Here is an 18,066-nt window from a genome sequence, read left to right as displayed (position 1 = left end):
TTACTTTAAAGAACAAGAACGACTCTAAAACAGTCAAACATAAAGATCATCATTTGATATCCAAGATAACTCCACTGCCTGCACATTTAGTCTGGACAGTTCCTCTGTGTAGTCAAAATAGAAGAACACTAAGAAACAACCACATCCATTAAACAATGCAACAGGCCACTAGACAAGAAGAAAACATAATGGCTTCATGCAGCTGATTCCTGTAAAGCTCAATCCTGCCTTTTGTCGGAGCTGGTCTCTTTGTCAGTCTGTTTCCCATTGTCATCTTCAACCAGAGGATAGGGACGCAGGTCTAGGGTCAGAACGCAGCTGAACATGCATTCATCAAACTGCCAAACACAAAAGAATAATGACTCTATTGCCTGGCATTGTAGGAATTTAAACTTCTTCACTAATTTTCATAATTAATGAAAGCTATGTTACATCTGAATAGACGCCCAGCAGAGCGTCTGCCTTGGAGAAAAATTCCTCCTTGAGAGAGATGATGATGATCTGCATGTTCTCCCTGGACTCCTCTCTGATGAAACTGGTCACCTGGAGACAGTGAATATTTGCACTTGATATATCGCCCACAAAAGTTTCCTTTCAGAATGCAGTAGGCAAAATGTATTTGGTAAATATACAAAAATAATATAATCTGAATAATAATACATGGTTCTCCTGCTGCAGTGCATCCCTTTCTATTAGAAGCCCCCAATCCAATCCCCCAATCCAACACCAGCTTATGTCACTGCTTCTTACAACTAAGAATAAGTTATTAGCATAATTATGTCCCATCCACAGTGCAGGTCAAGCAGTTCTGCATTAAGGTGCTTCTGTGCCAAACTGAATAGTCCTTTAAATCTAGTCTTCAGTCTGACAGGCTACTATTCAAAGAGTACCAGTAGTGTGTATCTGTGGGTCAAGTCCCGTACCCACAACCACAATCATGGAGAAGATTGGTGACACTTTCTCCTGAGGTTGATCAATGGATATAATCAATATATTAATAGTTTCCAGCCAACTCCAAATCACGCCTAAACATGTAATATACACACTGGTCCACCGTGTCGATTTCACGTCTTGAAAGGCAAAGCGTGAAATAGACACGGTGGACTGGTGTGTCTATTACACGTTTTGCCGGGATACTGGGTTGTCCCAGTGGTGGATATTAATAGTGAATGTTTATGCAGCTTGACTCTTACCTTTCCAATGTTAGTGTTGTCCAGGGCTGCATCCACCTCATCCAAGATTAAGAAAGGAGCAGGCCGGAAGCTGAGAGAAGGAAACAGAACAGACACAGTATACTGGGAACGTGGGTCAGGAATATGGCATCACTTTGTGTCAGTCAACATAATCAAATACTGATCACTAGGGCTGCTCAAAAACCATAATCACATTATTTTGGTCAATAGTAGTTTATTATTTAACATGATTATTCTGCAGCTTAACAAGCGACATACATTTATTAAAATAAAAAAACAGGGTTTTCTTTGACCTTAAACTATAATTCACTGAAAAGAATACATTTAATATATGTAACACATTTTTCATGTATTCTACCATGGGGTGACTTCAGTGTTACCTGTGTATGGCGAATATGAAAGCAAGGGCTGCGATGGCTTTTTCTCCACCAGACAGGTTGTCCATGGACATGAAGCGTTTCCCTGGTGCTACACAGTTGTAGTTGATGCCACCCAAGTACGGCTCTTCTGGATTTTCTGCACTCAAAATGGCCTGGAGCACAAATCACAGACAGCCTAAATTTTTAATGAGGTTTTATTATTTAAGGTAACAGCTTCTAAAATGCTCAAGTTAACGAAAATTATGTCCAGTTTAGCTTGTGCTGGATCACATATATTCAACTGTACTAAATGCCCTTCATGAGGAAATCAGAGCAGGAGAGAAACTTTGATATATGCCAGTAGATATACAGTGGCTTGCAAAAGTATTCGGCCCTCTTGAACTTTTCCACATTTTGTCACATTACAGCCACAAACATGAATCAATTTTATTGGAATTCCACGTGAAAGACCAACACAAAGTGCTGTACACGAGAGAAGTGGAACGAAAATCATACATGATTCCAAACATTTTTTACAAATGAATAACTGCAAAGTGGGGTGTGCATAATTATTCAGCCCCCAGAGTCAATACTTTGTAGAACCACCTTTTGCTGCAATTACAGCTGCCAGTCTTTTAGGGTTTGTCTCTACCAGCTTTGCACAGAGACTGAAATCTTTGCCCATTCTTCTTTGCAAACAGCTCCAGCTCAGTCAGATTAGATGGACAGCGTTTGTGAACAGCAGTTTTCAGATTTTGCCACAGATTCTCGATTGGATTTAGATCTGGACTTTGACTGGGCCATTCTAACACATGGATATGTTTTGTTTTAAACCGTTCCATTGTTGCCCTGGCTTTATGTTTAGGGTCGTTGTCCTGCTGGAAGGTGAACCTCCGCCCCAGTCTCAAGTCTTTTGCAGACTCCAAGAGGTTTTCTTCCAATACTGCCCTGTATTTGGCTCCATCCATCTTCCCATCAACTCTGACCAGCTTCCCTGTCCCTGCTGAAGAGAAGCACCCCCAGAGCATGATGCTGCCACCACCATATTTGACAGTGGGGATGGTGTGTTCAGATGGATGTGCAGTGTTAGTTTTCCGCCACACATAGCGTTTTGCATTTTGGCCAAAAAGTTCCATTTTGGTCTCATCTGACCAGAGCACCTTCTTCCACATGTTTGCTGTGTCCCCCACGTGGCTTGTGACAAACTGCAAACAGGACTTCTTATGGTTTTCTGTTAACAATGGCTTTCTTCTTGCCACTCTTCCATAAAGGCCAACTTTGTGCAGTGCACGACTAATAGTTGTCCTATGGACAGATTCCCCCACCTGAGCTGTAGATCTCTGCAGCTCGTCCAGAGTCACCATGGGCCTCTTGGCTGCATTTCTGATCAGCGCTCTCCTTGTTCGGCCTGTGAGTTTAGGTGGACGGCCTTGTCTTGGTAGGTTCACAGTTGTGCCATACTCCTTCCATTTCTGAATGATTGCTTGAACAGTGCTCTGTGGGATGTTCAAGGCTTGGGAAATCTTTCTGTAGCCTAAGCCTGCTTTACATTTCTCAATAACTTTATCCCTGACCTGTCTGGTGTCTAAATCCAATCGAGAATCTGTAGCAAGATCTGAAAACTGCTGTTCACAAACACTGTCCATCTAATCTGACTGAGCTGGAGCTGTTTTGCCAAGAAGAATGGGCAAGGATTTCAGTCTCTAAATGTGCAAAGCTGGTAGAGACAAACCCTAAAAGACTGGCAGCTGTAATTGCAGCAAAAGGTGGTTCAAAGTATTGACTCTGGGGGCTGAATAATTACGCACACCCCACTTTGCAGTTATTCATTTGTAAAAAATGTTTGGAAACATGTATGATTTTCGTTCCACTTCTCACGTGTGCACCACTTTGTGTTGGTCTTTCAAGTGGAATTCCAATAAAATCGATTCATGTTTGTGGCTGTAATGTGACAAAATGTGGAAAAGTTCAAGAGGGCCGAATACTTTTGCAAGCCACTGTATTCTTATATATACTGTTTCCTGTATACAGTGTAATGTATAGTAAATCATCACTGAAGACTTATATACAACATAATACATATTCAATATGAATATATACAAAATTCACTGTTTTTGTTCCGCATACGGAGAAGTAATTAAACACATTTTACAAACATAACGTTGAAGGAGAAAAGAACAACGAAAATGTAAAAATTGAAGAAAAAACGTCAAAGTGAGGTTTGTCTGTCTCACCTGGGCGCTGTTGTTCCTGCAAATTCTTTTATAGACCTGATCGATTATGACAGACACGTGCTCAAAACACTGACTGAAGAGGTGCAGGCGCTGGGATCTGACTTGCTGAAACTCCTGATTACACTTCCTGGCTGCTTTAGTGCTGGCTTCAAAGGCTGAGTGACAGAAAGAGGAAGCTTAATCATCAGTCCAGGTGCTTCACTTAACACACTATAACATGCAAAATGCACCCGTGGGAATAAATGAATTTCAACATGAAAAATCTGTCTGCTTAGACAGAAGCAGTCCTCTGTTCATTAATTAATCAAATAAACAGTTTGAATATCTTATGAAAACAATATAAACGTATAGATAAACTGGTTCTGCTGATTGTAGAAATACACCAATCAGATATCACATTATGAGCACTTGTGTAATATTGTGTTGTTCTCCCTCCTTCTGCATGCAATGTAGCCCTAACCTGTCGAGGAATGAACTCCACTTGACCCCTGAAGTTGTGCAGTTGTATCTGCCACCAAGATGCGACCAAGAATCCTGACACCTTAAGGTTTTCAGCAATCACTGTTCCTTCTTTTGATAAATGCTGACCACTACAGACGGGGAGGTTTGGAAATGCTCTGACCCAGTCGTCTGGCCATCACAATTGCTAAACTCGCTCAAATCTTTACACTTGTCCATTTTCCCTGCTTGTAACACGTCAGCTTTGAGGACAAAATGTTCACTGCTCCCATTAAATAATCAGTTTTATTCAGTTCACCTGTCAGTGGTCATAATGTTATGCCTGATGGGTTTATATTGCACCAGCTGTTTCAGTTTGAGGTGAAAAACTCAACAGATTCATACAAATACCTTCCTTCACTCCCTGTAACTTGTCCTTCACCTCCCTCATTTTGTCCAGTGCTTTCAGGTTAGGGGCAGTGGTGCGCTGCAGCGCTGCCTCTATGGAGGAAACTGACTCCCTCAGGTTCTCCAGGGAGGCCTCTACTTCCTGCTCAGCCTGCAAATTCTGACCATACACAATGGGTGATACTTGCTGGTTCTATAACCAAAGAACACCAATAGAGAATAAGTATGCTGCCCTGTTTTTCACCTTGAGCTCTGTCTCCAGCTCAGAGTAGTCAATGACTAGTCGTGCCTCTCTCTCATAGATGTCCATGGTGGCTGTAGTGCTTTCAGAATCTGTGTCCAGCTGCATAGACCGGACAAATCAATGATCATCTATACCAACACTACAGTACTTTAAACCTTTCTTTCAAATTATAATTTGAGCTGAATTTGATAAACAGTCCAGGACAGGAATGATCAGTCAAGTCAGAGTAGATACCAAACATCTCTGTGTCCTACCTGCACCTCGCTGATTTCATTCAGGCTCCCTGACAACAGGCTGATGGGCAGGTTCTGGATTTTGCAGGCCAGCAACAAGTTGTGTCTAGTCAAGCGCTTTTGCTCTATAGCCGTCTCTGTTGTCATCACCTCTCGCTGAAGCTTCGCCAAATCCCTATTTGGCAAAATAAAAAGAAATAAAGTCAGAAAACAGAGTCCATGACAAAACATGATACACAAGTCAAGTTTTGACATGGACTTATATGGTAACTCATGGCATTAGGTTGCTTAGGAAGAAGGGAACGTTTTGGGAGTGATGGTGGAGAGAAAACAGCCAATTATAACACATTATTGTTACTGGAAACAAAGCTCAAAGAAACTCATTTCATGTATATTACTGATGGAAAAAATTACTTAAATGCATCAAAAACAGAATACTTTTTTAAATAACAGAAATAAAGGCATATCAGCAACTGTAGTGGGTTAGATGCAACTTTTCTGCTACCTAACAAACGGGAAACCTCACAGCAACACAACAATCAGTACAATCAGCAGTGGTGCAAATGGTGACAGTAATAACTGCACAAAATGTCAAAAACAGTGGCACTAGAAGCATTGCAGAGATGTTACCTGTTCATCTCTTGAAGGACTTGAGTTTTTTGATCCAGCTCAGCCTTGGCAGCAGCCACCTCACTTTTCTTAGCTAAAAGCTTGTTCTTGTGCTCAAGTAGCTTATTCTGACCTTCCTCAACCACTGCCAACAACTTTTGCTCTTCCTGGAAGGGAAAACGAGCGCTTGGTTGAAAAATCTGCAAAAATCGAACTTAAGATCCACAAAGGTAACAGCCAGAAATAACCAGAAGTAACCAGCACTGTTGCCTCATAGCCAGAAGGTCCTGATATCAAGTTCACCATCACCCCGGGGCTAATCTGTGTGGAGTTTGCATGTTCTCCCTGTGTTTGCGTAAGTTCTCTCCGGGTACTCTGGCTTTATCCCACAATCCAAAGACATGTAATTAGTGGGGTTAGGTTAATTGGTAACTCTGAATGTTGAGTGTGTAGGGTTGTCTGTTTGTATGTGTAAGCCCTGTGGCAGACTGGTGACCTTTTCAGGGTGTAACCTGCCTCTCGCCCTAAGACAGCTGGGAAACCCCCCCCCAAGGATAAGAAGGGGAGAATGGGATGGATGGAAAATATATTGCTATGAATGTTTGTCATGTGCTTTATAACAACATAAAAAACTGAGACTTACCTTTCTCTGCTCAGTCATAAATTTCTCTTCCTTACTGATGGTGTCCTCCAGTTTTTGGACCTTCTTTCTCTGTTGCTCAAGCTGTTTTTGTTCATATTCAATGCATGTATTTAAGCGGGCATGTTGACTCTCAAACTCCAGCCTGAGTTGTTTATCATAAAAACCCATTAAAGATTTGGCTTTTAAAGTTCGTCATGTGACACAGAAAATACTGGTGTGTGACTGAAGTACCGTTTCTTATCAAGCTCTGTCTGCTGTTTCAAGCGCTCCTGCTCAAACTGTCTGATGCTGTCCACTCCGATCTCAGCGCAGAAGTCAGAAAACACCAAGTTTTCTATCTAAATACAGAGAATAGAGAGGATCCATACAACATCCGATATGTGCAAGTGTAACCAGCCACAAGACAAACACTGTATTTGGAAACCCACCATTCTAGCAGACCGTTAATAAAGTTACTCACTGAACACTTCAAATTCCATTTTGCTTTTGTAAAAGTCTAAATCACTTTACAGTGTTAAGAATTAAATGGGCCAACATTCATGAAGCCAGCACAAAACACTGCAAAAGTTATAAGTTCTGTCAATTGTTAGGATTTACTGATTAAAAATACTGAAAAACTGAAAATTCAGAGACAAAGAAATTTCTCCAACAATGAATTCACTTGCAACAGAAGTTCAACGGCAAACATTTCAATCTAAGTCATGATATGTTGAGAGCAGCACCTGGTCAAGCTTGTCTCTGATCTCCTTAATCTTTGCCTCTTTTGTCTTCACACTCTCCATCTGCATCTGAATCTGAGAGTCCAGGTTTGCCAATTCACTCTCCAGACAAGAAATGTCCTGAAAACATATGACAGAGTAAATACCAAGAAACTGTAAGCTCAGATGATTTCAACACCTGTGTGAAAAACACTTTTGCGCCCTATTAAGTCTCTAAACTTAGAATGATTGTGGCAGTCCAGAACATTTTATATCAGATCATACCGCTTGGCATTTAGGGATATTTTTCTTCTGAAGGTTTTCCAAGTCATTTTTGGAGTATTTGAGCCGGGTTTGAGCACCCTGAGCCTGTGCAACGATCTGTTTCAGGTCCAGCTCTTTTCTCTTCAGCCTCATCAAATCCTGTTACATAACCAAAACACAACTTGATTCCTGTGCATAAAATACAGTGTGTATAAACCAAAACAACAACAAAAAATACAACAATTTATTATATTTCAGAGTTCTAAATTCCTTTTCTTTGCACTAACACATGCTCACAGATTTCAAACACATAGTGAGAGGAGTGCCTACTTGTTAAGCTGGTAGTTTAGTATATTTATCAGTTCTCCTGGTTGTAATAGAATAATCCTTTATTCCCCCACAAGACAAAATTTGGTTGTATCAGCAACCAAATGTAATATCCCAGTGACTACTGAAATTATCATCTATCTTTAAATATTTAATTGCTCTGTTCTCTGGTTTTCATGTCCCAGTCCTAAAACATCTCTGCATGCTTGAAAAACGTCTGCAAAGGATATCAGAGTAGATTATTATTGCTGTGTTCACAGCTCCTCCAGCTAGCGTTCCCTCAATTAACATGTATTATAAGAATTGAGACATCCTTCAAATAATGGACTGAGACGTCAAAGGGAAGAGGACAAAGGAGGAGGAGAGGAGGCAGAAAACAGAGAATAAGGAGAGCACTTAGTGTGACTCACGCGTAACTCAGTGGTCAGCTGGGTCTTGCGCTCCTTCAGCTGCAACACGTCCTTCTCTTCCCAGCAGCGAGCTTTAGTTCGCAGGTTGCTGGAGCCTCCGGAGATTACGCCTGACTTTTCAAACATTGTCCCTTCAAGAGACACTGTCTAGAGTAGACGTGACAGATTACATTTTTTTATGGTTCCATCTCAAATTAGTGGATCTCAAAAGAGGAAAGTTTACCTTAAAGCGTTCCTGTCCATCAAAGGCCATACTCCTGGCTTCTTTGACTGTTTCACACACAAGAGTGTTACCACAGACAAACTGCACCACTTTCCTCAGCTGGGTAGCAACTGTGGTAGCAATAACCTGCACAACATCCACCACCATCTTGGCACCAGGCATCTCCCTCAGTCGCTCGTTCAGTGGACTCAGCTGTGCACACAGAAGTGATGTTAGGAACGACAAATTTATACTACTTGGTCTACTTGAACTACACCATTATTTCTCAGGGCCTTTTATAAGGTTTTCCATTGTTAACAAACCCAAAAAGTCAAGCTATGATTTAGAAAGCACAGCTTGATTTTTCCCTTACAATCAAGTTGTCGATGGGAAGAAACGTCTCGCGTCCCCTCCGCTCCTCCTTGATGAAAGCGATACATTCGCAGGCTACTTTCTCTGATGCTACGACGATTGCATTCATGTAGCGGCCAAACACCTTAGTGACAGCCAGCTGGTACTTCTTATGGATAGGGCTGCACAGGTCGGACAGACGGCCATACTGAAACAGCACGTGTCACAAATTAGTTAAGAAAATTGTACAGGCAGTGCTAGTGTTAAGAAGAACAAGGTACGTTAGGTGTTATGTCCCGAACCACAGTTTTGGGGAATTGCTGCAGCCTCACTATTTACTGCTTCTCACCACAGTTTCCGGGTAGAGTCTGCGGAGCTTTTCTAGCAGCTCTTTGTGCTGCAGCTGCCTTTTGTTCTCCTGTTTGTCCAAACAGGCATTCCCCAACTCCTCCATCACCTGATTCAGCTCCTGGTTCACCTCCTTAGTACGCTGGTGGCCCCGCTGCAGCTCTGCACTAAGGCTCTCCTCCTGCTGCCGGTACTCCTCAAGGGATGACCTGAGGCATACAGTGCTTTCAAAACAACATATATATATCTAACGACCAACTATACAACATATATTAACACCTCGCTGAGAGTGAAAAAAAAAAAAAGAACAAAAACAGCACAACTTCCTTTTAGCGTTTAGTGGTTGAGCTAAACACAACATACTTGCAGGTCTTGGTGTACTCCTCTAGCTTCTCTGCTCTGCATGCCAAATCTTCCAGCTGTGTTTGGTTGTACTTGATAGCGTTCTGTGATGTGAAACAGAGGTAAGATTAGACTGAACAGCTATTTTATTGATTTAAATATATCAATGCTACAAAAAGAACTGTGTCATAGAAAGTACCTCAACTTCCTTCTTTCTGCGCTCATCAAAGGCTATCTTTACCCAGTCTGCTTTCACCTCCCAGTGAAGCTTCTCTGCCTGCTGGCTGAGGACAGCCCCCTGCTTCAAGGCAAGCTCCTTCAGCTCTTTGTATCGCTCTGACTGTAGCATAAAAAAAAAATAATAATCATAACAGAGTCCCTATATAACTATAACTTTTAAATGTTACTTCACCAGCCGGGCCCACATCCTCATTTTAGGTTTGACAGCATTTTTAGTAGATAAGGGCAGAAGACTTGAACATGAATTGAGGCTGCCGTTTGGGGAAGTGAGTCACCGCCAGTGCTGTACTAATGAGAAGTGAAAGAATTGAAAAAGGGAGGATGGGGCATGAAAACGAGAACAACAGCTTGTAGAGCCGGGGGTCATATATAGATCGAGAACCGGAAGGGGCATGCTGGGAGGTATAGTCCCGCTCCTAAAATTCAGATAATTTATCTCCAGTTATTGTTTCTTTTAAGGCATGGTGTAGTGAAAAGTACCCGACACTTCAAACAAAAATTAGCAGGAATGAAATCTAACAGACCTGATCCATGTCGAGCTCAATGTCTCTTCCACGGGCAGCTCCCTGTTCCTGGACCTGCATCTCATAGTTCCTCCAGGACCTCTTAAGTTGAGAAATCTCCTGCTGATGCTCTCCCAGCTCCTGCTCTTTGGTTGAAAACATCCTCTGACTCTTCTTCAGGGCATCACGGAGATCCTCAGCCTTCTTTACGTGATGAGACGTGTTCACTTTCGCTTTTATGTATTGGGACCGAGACTGGGACAGGATTTGCTCCTGTGTGCTGTGTGAAAGAATGTTTCCAGTTTACTTAATTTAATAACAGATTTTTAATTATATCTGAGTTGATTTGGATTAAAAAGGTGTCACCAGTGGCTTTCCTGTAAATGAAAACAAAATTAGTGAAATGAAAATATAATGCATCCATTTATAGACCTTCAAATTTGAAGCCATATACGAAAACTAACACACCAGATCTCTTTGTCAATGTGTTGCTGCTCTCTTGTGAGCCGTCCGTGTTCTTTCTTTTGAGTTTTGACTGTCTGCTCCCCAATCAGCAGTTTACTGTTCATTGCAGCTGCAGCCTCCTGTCTCTTCTTCAGGGTGTCACTAAGAGCACTGATCCCCTGCTCATTATGGTAGAGCTCAGCGAGGCTCAGCTGCAGGCGGCTTTGGTGAAGTTCATCCAACAGTGCCTGGTATTTCTGTGCCTGGAAATATGAGCAAAGATGAATAACGGCAACTCACTGTCATTCTGACGCAAAGGCCCGCGGAACATCACTAACCCTCTCATATATCGGATCGAAAAAACTGTTTATTGGCAACTATTCTCAGAAACATGGAGGTAGAGATTCTATCAACCATACCTGACTGTATTCATGGGGCCAGAGCAGGCTGGGTAAGGTTAAATGTGGATTTGGTAAGACTGTAGGGCCGTTCGATATATCGATATATATCGGTTGACGATATGAAAACGTCTATCGTTTCATTTTATGCTATCGTTTGTTTCGTGGTGTCGCAAAATAAACCGTTTACAGCAACATTTTTTCATCGTTTTGATGGTCACTGTAGAATTTCTTAAACTTCTATCTTTCTCTTATATTTAATATAACCACACTACGGAAGGACAAGCGACTGTTTTTATGCGTTGTCGTTGTTTATTTTCCACATAAACCTTTCACAATAAAGCTGATGATCCTTTTGAGATTTTTCAAAATAAATTGAATCACATGAAATAGTATGTAGAGTGTTTACAGACGAGAAGCTAAAAAGAACCGTCAGGTGCTAAAAAAAATAAACCTTAGAACAGGCTTTTCCCCGCAGCACACCGTGTAATACGTACTCACAAAGAAAATTGCGGCCGTTTCAACTTATTTAACACTCGACTCCAGGTACACAACGCCCAGCTGAAAACACTTCACGCAAGTCAAGTTGCCCGAGATTCACAGAATTTACAGAAGATGTAACATTTTTGTGATATATATTGTTGTCGGGACGATAAATGTCTTATATCGGGATATGAGATTTTGGTCATATCACACAGCCCTACAAGACTGTAATTCACATTGGGAGTGATGACACACTGCATCAATCCAAGGTCACTAAAATTAGTCGGTGTGTAATTCTGCTAAATCATTGCCATACTCTGTAGTTTTCTCTAGTGACATCTTGAGCTCTATGCTCTCCTTATAACTGCCTTCTGAGTGGTGTCTAAATATGGGCTTCATGGATAATTGGAGAAATTTTGGGTAAAACCTGGTCATGTTAAATGGAGTGATTCAACAATTAGCTTTACTCCTCATTGTAATGTTGGCTTGGTAATGGTGACTATGAAGATGTTTCCAACGCAAATGAATTCACACAGGTAATACCAGGGAAAACGTGAATTTGCAAGGATGTGAACACCCCATTAGATCTCACAAGTTTAGACTGGGAGAGGAAAACTGTTCTTCAACATCATTTGAGACTTTTGGGGTGTTTGTGTTTGTGACATTATAATCTATCTGCTGTCAGGCACACTTATGCCATTTGTAGGCGCATGTATCTAGAGACTCCACATTTGGGGATGTAGAAGCATGACAGAATAGAGAAAAATAATTTCTTGGTATGCTACCTCTATTTTTTCCTGAGACACCTGTTTCCTCTCGACAGTAGCAGATTTCTTCTTGTTAAAGTGAAACTGAGTGTCTTCTTTGGCCTTCAGCAGGGCCTCTTTCTTCTTGTTGTATTCTGCAGCATATTCTTTGGACTGACTGATCGATTCCAGCATCTTGGTTCTCTCCTTTGGGTCCTTCAAAGCTATGGACTCCACTGCCCCCTGGTGAGAAGCAAGCGGAGTACAATCTTTGTAAGACATCTCTTACCAACAGTGCCAGTTAAAAAAAACTCTCACATTTAGTTATTTATTAACAATTAGATGCAAATGGCCTGGTGAGCTTGCTTTTATGCAATGTCTACACATATCTACACATTCAGCATTCAGATAAGGATTCAATCCTTGTCTGAGTGTCACTGTGGATGAACAGCTTGTGCCATTCAGGGTTAGGTTCAAATTTCTACAGTACATGCCAAACAAGCCCATTAAGTATAGCCTAATGATCTTCTGGGTTTATGATGCATGCATCCCCTGTGCAATACTTGGAATGGTTTACAAACAGGGGAAGAAGGTAAGAAGAATCTGAGGGGAAAACATTGTCCAGCACTTGTGCAGTAAATTGCGAAATACAAGAGACAACATCACCACAGATAACTGTTTCTCCAGTGTGCCTCTTCCACAGTGTCTGCTGCAGACACTATTGTGGGGACTCTACAATAGAACGAGGCAGACATCCTTCCTAAGATGAAGGTTTCCGAGTCCAGGGAGGTTTACAGCACAGAGTTTACACTCAAACCTTTGCATGGTCAGCTACATCACCAAGAAAGGAATAGCTGTATGGCTATGAGTCCTCAGCATGATGATCACAACAAAATGGTGGATGAAAATACCAGAAAGAGGAAAAACATAATTTATCACATTCTACAACAAGCCCAAAGGAGGTGTAGATACCAGTGCCTACACCTTTTTCATGGCTCAGCACCCTGAATTAAAGAACGGCATCACCACAGCATGGCAGGCCTTCCTCACTGAGCTCTCAAAGGAGCTTGTCACACCACATATGAGAAGTCAACTGGAAAGTTGCCCCCAACTGCAAACCCCGATCACTGAAGCAATGGGAAGGTGTGGGTGACAAAAGCCACAACTGAGCCACAGAAAAAAAGCAGACCCACTTATGGAAGAGTGTAGGGTCCAGTCTCTCGTGCATCTAAGGATTAATGCAAGGGTTAATGTGACAGTTTACTGTTAGCAATCTTCTATGTTTGAGTAAGTATTTTTAGCGTGTTATATTTGACTGGTTATGTGTTAATTAACTTCTTATTGTTTGTAAATCACTGACCCTAATCCCTGCACCACAAAATATGCCATTATATGGTAAATACAAACACTTTGGGGCATATTTTTCAGTTTGTTGTACAATACTGCAGTCACCACAGCTATAATGTGAAAACTGACAAAAAAAAAAACACTACAGCAAACAAATCTGGCAAAGTTAATTTTTTTCATGTTGACTTTCAGTAAATCAGTGAAGTGCAAGGCTCTGGCACTTTACCTGGAACACCAGACAGTTTTGAGCTTTAGTCAAAATGCCAATCTTCTCAAGCTCCTCCACATACTTGGCAAAAGTGACACGTAGGCCATTAATGTGATACTCAGAGGAGTCCCCTGAAAAATACAACAGATATCAAATGAAAATGATTGGATTAAAAACTGTATCCTAAGGTAAAACATGAATCAGCCTTGGGTGCCAAAAACCTGATTACTTCTAAAAATCAAACAAAACACTTAACCTCCATAAATCACACAAGGAAAATTATCAACAGCCACAAATACAATTTTTTTGTATTTTTAGGAAAAAATCGAATCATTCCTGTCTTAATGGTTCTTTAAGTTACATGTGAGAATAAAGTATAAATAATAATAAAATCATATCCAAATTATTGCTCATTATACCAAATTATGAAAAATGTAACCACTGTGAATCACAACTAAAGGAACACTTGGGATAATAAGTATTAGGTAAGATCACTAATCATGCTATGCTGGTGTATAATAGTTATAACTGTGTACTTTGTGTATGCTTATTATCTGATCATTGCCAGTACATGATAATAAAGGTGGTTGCTGCTTTATTAGCATTTTCCATATAAATCTGGCTTCTTTATGAGTCAGCACCCAGCTGTCAGTTTATATTATCTTTTTTTCTTAGATGATTCTCTTATCCTAGATAAATATTGAATGTTATTAATGTGATAAACTTATATTAAAGGACCATCATTATATATGAAAACATGCATAAACAAATATACACATTATTCGCTATAATTTTAATTTACGTTTTACAGTTGTTATTTTTGGCCTTGCATATGCAATATGTAAGTAAGAAAAAACTTGGCAGAGTCTACTGACCTGTAATGATCCTACAAAAGACCGTCTCTTCCTCTTTATCACTGCAGTACCTCATGGCCACCCTGGCAGTGTTGGAGACGGGCTTACCAACGTGAGCTCCATGGATCAGGTCTTTCAAGTGCTTGACTCGGAGAGAAGAAACCCGCTCACCCATGACAAAGCTTAGGGCATCCATCACATTAGATTTACCTAGTATGATTTAAAATCATTGACATAAAGTTTTCAATATGAATTTATTTTAAATAACCCAGCTCTGGTAGGACGACCATACAGCTAGCCTGACTTTTTAGGCAAAGTCTGTTAACATAACAGGCGGGATTTAGAGGTTGTTTAACTATTTTCTGTATTCCTTACATGAAAAATATAATTTCTAAGTAGATGATGTAGTTCTTAGGACTACATCATCTACTTAGAAATTGTATCTTTACTTAGCAAACCAAAAAGAAAGAAAGATATACTCCGCAGGCTAGCCGCTAGCTTAACAATTATTTACCATTAGCTAGCTAGCTAGAACACGTCACCAATAAAAACTTTACTTACCTGAGCCATTTGTGCCAATTATGCAATTAAATCGCAAGAATGGCCCAATAATTTGTTTTCCTCTCCATGACTTAAAGTTTTCAATATCTAGTTGTTTTAAATAACCCATCTTTGTAAGTGAACCCTGAAGCTAATCTTAGTGTCTGAGGCCAGGCCCTCTAATGTGGCAGACAGGACGTGGAGAGGCGGGAAACTACTGTCTGCGTTTCCTCACATTAAAAATATAATTTCTAGTTTCTAGTTTTAAACTGAGTCAGCTGCTGATCTGTTGTTGTTTGTTTGTTTTTGTTTTTTTCATTTTGTTTCACATGTACTTATATATGCTTTATTATTACAAAGGGCTACTAAAAGTATGAAAAAAATAAGAGGCAGGTGTGGGGGGAAATTCAAAAGATTTTCTACATTAAAATGCAAAATTTGTGAGGGAAAACTATCAAATGTATAAGGAAAAAATGGCAAATCTTCAAGATGAAAGTTGCAAATTTATAAGAAAAAAGTAGGAAATTTGAAGTAAGGAAAGTTACAAATTTTAGAGTAAAAAATGGCAAGATTTACTAGAAATTTTACAAGACATTTCTAAGAAAATCCTCTCTGGAAAACCACCCAAGCACTTAACACTATAATCCCTATACCATAAGGCTTCAGTTTATCATTTATTGTGGTCCATGTGCCAAACAGCTAAAGATTAATTTTATAATCTGTCAGTTGTTTCTCGCTGTACCAAAAATCCCATTTCAATAGCACGAAGGTGTAACCAGCGAGCATCTGTTCATACTGTAGTAGTTTTTGATACACAATACACAAGAGTTGGGCGTTCGCCTTGTAATCGGAAGGTTGCCGGTTCGAGCCCCGGCTTGGACAGTCTCGGTCGTTGTGTCCTTGGGCAAGACACTTCACCCGTTGCCTACTGGTGGTGGTCAGAGGGCCCGGTGGCGCCAGTGTCCGGCAGCCTCGCCTCTGTCAGTGCGCCCCAGGGTGGCTGTGGCTACAATGTAGCTTACCATCACCAGTGTGTGAATGGGTGGATGACTGGATATGTAAAGCGCTTTGGGGTCCTTAGGGACTAGAAAAGCGCTATATAAATACAGGCCATTTACCATTTACCCACAAGGCTCATTAATTTAAGAAAAACAGCTCAGTGTAACATCTGCAGCTTAATAAATCAAAGCAGTGAGCAAACCTGATTTGCATCCATTCTGGTTTTGTCACGATCCTGAGTCGTGACCCAGTGTTTAGAGTTTATTGTTATTATTTTCTAGTTTATTCTGATTTTGTATTAATTCTTTAGGTTTGGTTCTCGTGTCTTATTATCCCCACCTGTGTCTTCCCTCTGTGCTCTGTTCGTGACCCCGAGTTTTGTGTTGTAAAACAGTCTGTGAGTTTCCTGTTTTACTTTGTAGGTCTGTGTCTCGTCTTGTGAATTAGGTTCAGCTGTGCTCCCCTCCTGTGTGTCATTCCCTCATTACCTTGTGTGTATTTTTAGTGTGTGTCTGCCTGTGTTCCTGGTCATGTCGTTTGTGTTTCTCCGTGTAAGTCAGTGTTACTCCGCATCTCTCTGCCCAGCCTTCTTCGTGTCATCTCTGTGTATTCCCCGCTGCCCTTATGTTTTCAGATTTGTCTGTTAGTTTTTCTCAGTTTAGGTTCAGTTCTGCCCTCACCTTGGTTTATTGTTCACTGTAAATAAAATCTCACTCGCATCTCCACCGCCGTCTGGATCTTGGGTCCTCATTCATTCCACCACACAACTGCTGCCCCATGTGAACTCATGGGCTTTGATCAGTGGCTTTGGGTCAGTGGCTTTGGGTCAGTGGTTGTTGATCAATGGTCATGAGAATTTGCATAATTAAGATTAAGGAACTGACCTCCCAGCCCATTGTTCCTTCACTGGGCTGGTTTCAATCATTATGCAAATGTACTGTTTATAAGATGAAACCTGCAGTCAGCTGAGACTGAAGAAGTCACTTGGATGAGTGACGAAACGTTTCTCCCACAAAACGCTACGTCCAGATGAACAGAATCCACTTTTGGAGATTTACTTACCTGGACGATTGAGCATGCATCAAGACATATTATACTGTATTTTAACTGCATATATGAGATTATTTCCTATAGGACTGCTGTTATGGATATGGGTCATGTTAGATAAGATCCCAAAATCTCATTTTACCAAAATCCTGCTTCTGCTACATTAGCTTTATTTACCTGCCGTGGAAACACCAGTTTTGGTCAAAGCCATGGTATTGATAGGATCTTGAAACACTGTGTGCACAACTTTCATGTTACTTCCAGGTAAGTGAGACATCCTCATTATTTCTTAGCAACAGCAAAACCCTGAGAAACTAAAAAACCCTTCATGCTGGTGATGCTATCGTCAACCAAATCCTGTGTTCATTTATTTAGATAGTTCTCTATTTGTGGTCAGTTTGTGTATTTGTGTGTGTATGTGTGTGTTCACTTATACAGTAGTTTATTTATAATGCATTCACATATTTTCCTGTTGGGCACGACTGCAGTTTTTAACAATAAAAGTTTCAATACCGATATGATGCCCAGAGATGTATGAGCATAGACTCTGCTACAGCAGTCAGTTGGAGTCTGCTCTATGCGCGACATATTTGACTGATCTGGATAGAGTTCTTGCTAACTTCAAGCTGGTGTTCCACAAAATCAAATTGCAGCATTATTTGAAATGAGATCTAGTCTAGACTGTTCTGACTGTGTGTGGTTCTTCCACATGCTACCTGATTGTTAAATGAATAAATCGCTAAATTGTAAAAATATCTTCAAAATTCAATCAGTCAGTTCAATAATTGCCAACAAACAAGAGTCAAAAGGAGGATAATCTGTCTGGTTTATTCTGCAGGAGATGATGTTAAAAGTCTGATCTATAGCTCCAGCTGATGACAGGACCTGAAGGATCTGCTGCTAATGTTTTAGTGCCAGATACCTTTAGTCCATTGTAAGGAACCTATATAGGCT

General features: G+C 40.7%; 1 protein-coding gene across 1 annotated transcript; it reads right to left on the bottom strand.

Annotated features, from left to right (window-relative positions):
- smc1b (structural maintenance of chromosomes 1B) lies at positions 1–15,420 on the bottom strand. Its single transcript, XM_026175047.2, has 25 exons — positions 15,088–15,420; positions 14,548–14,736; positions 13,691–13,803; positions 12,157–12,360; positions 10,515–10,753; positions 10,068–10,326; positions 9,503–9,643; positions 9,325–9,407; positions 8,963–9,170; positions 8,636–8,821; positions 8,284–8,475; positions 8,061–8,207; positions 7,345–7,482; positions 7,084–7,200; positions 6,593–6,699; positions 6,362–6,503; positions 5,740–5,885; positions 5,131–5,284; positions 4,877–4,975; positions 4,636–4,792; positions 3,787–3,941; positions 1,574–1,725; positions 1,194–1,263; positions 433–543; positions 1–338 (listed from the first exon to the last, which is right to left on the bottom strand). The coding sequence occupies exons 1-25, from the start codon at positions 15,194–15,196 to the stop codon at positions 219–221; spliced, it is 3,738 nt and encodes a 1,245-aa protein (XP_026030832.2). The 5' UTR covers positions 15,197–15,420; the 3' UTR covers positions 1–218.
- Between the last annotated feature and the right edge of the window lie 2,646 nt (positions 15,421–18,066).

This window comes from Astatotilapia calliptera, chromosome 7, assembly GCF_964374335.1.
Source record: "Astatotilapia calliptera chromosome 7, fAstCal68.1, whole genome shotgun sequence".
NCBI lineage: Eukaryota > Metazoa > Chordata > Actinopteri > Cichliformes > Cichlidae > Astatotilapia > Astatotilapia calliptera.
Note: the sequence above shows the minus strand (reverse complement) of the source record. Positions and strands in the feature narration are given on the sequence as shown.

What these genes read in the sequence shown, in the direction of transcription:
- smc1b (XM_026175047.2), bottom strand. Translation starts at nt 15,196, where the DNA reads ATGGGTTATTTAAAACAACTAGATATTGAAAACTTTAAGTCATGGAGA. An exon ending in CTTTTGTAGGATCATTACAG is followed by an intron (nt 13,804 to 14,547) that starts GTCAGTAGACTC and finishes TGTATTTTTCAG; the next exon opens with GGGACTCCTCTGAGTATCAC. An exon ending in GCAGGAACAACAGCGCCCAG is followed by an intron (nt 1,726 to 3,786) that starts GTGAGACAGACA and finishes TTTGTGCTCCAG; the next exon opens with GCCATTTTGAGTGCAGAAAA.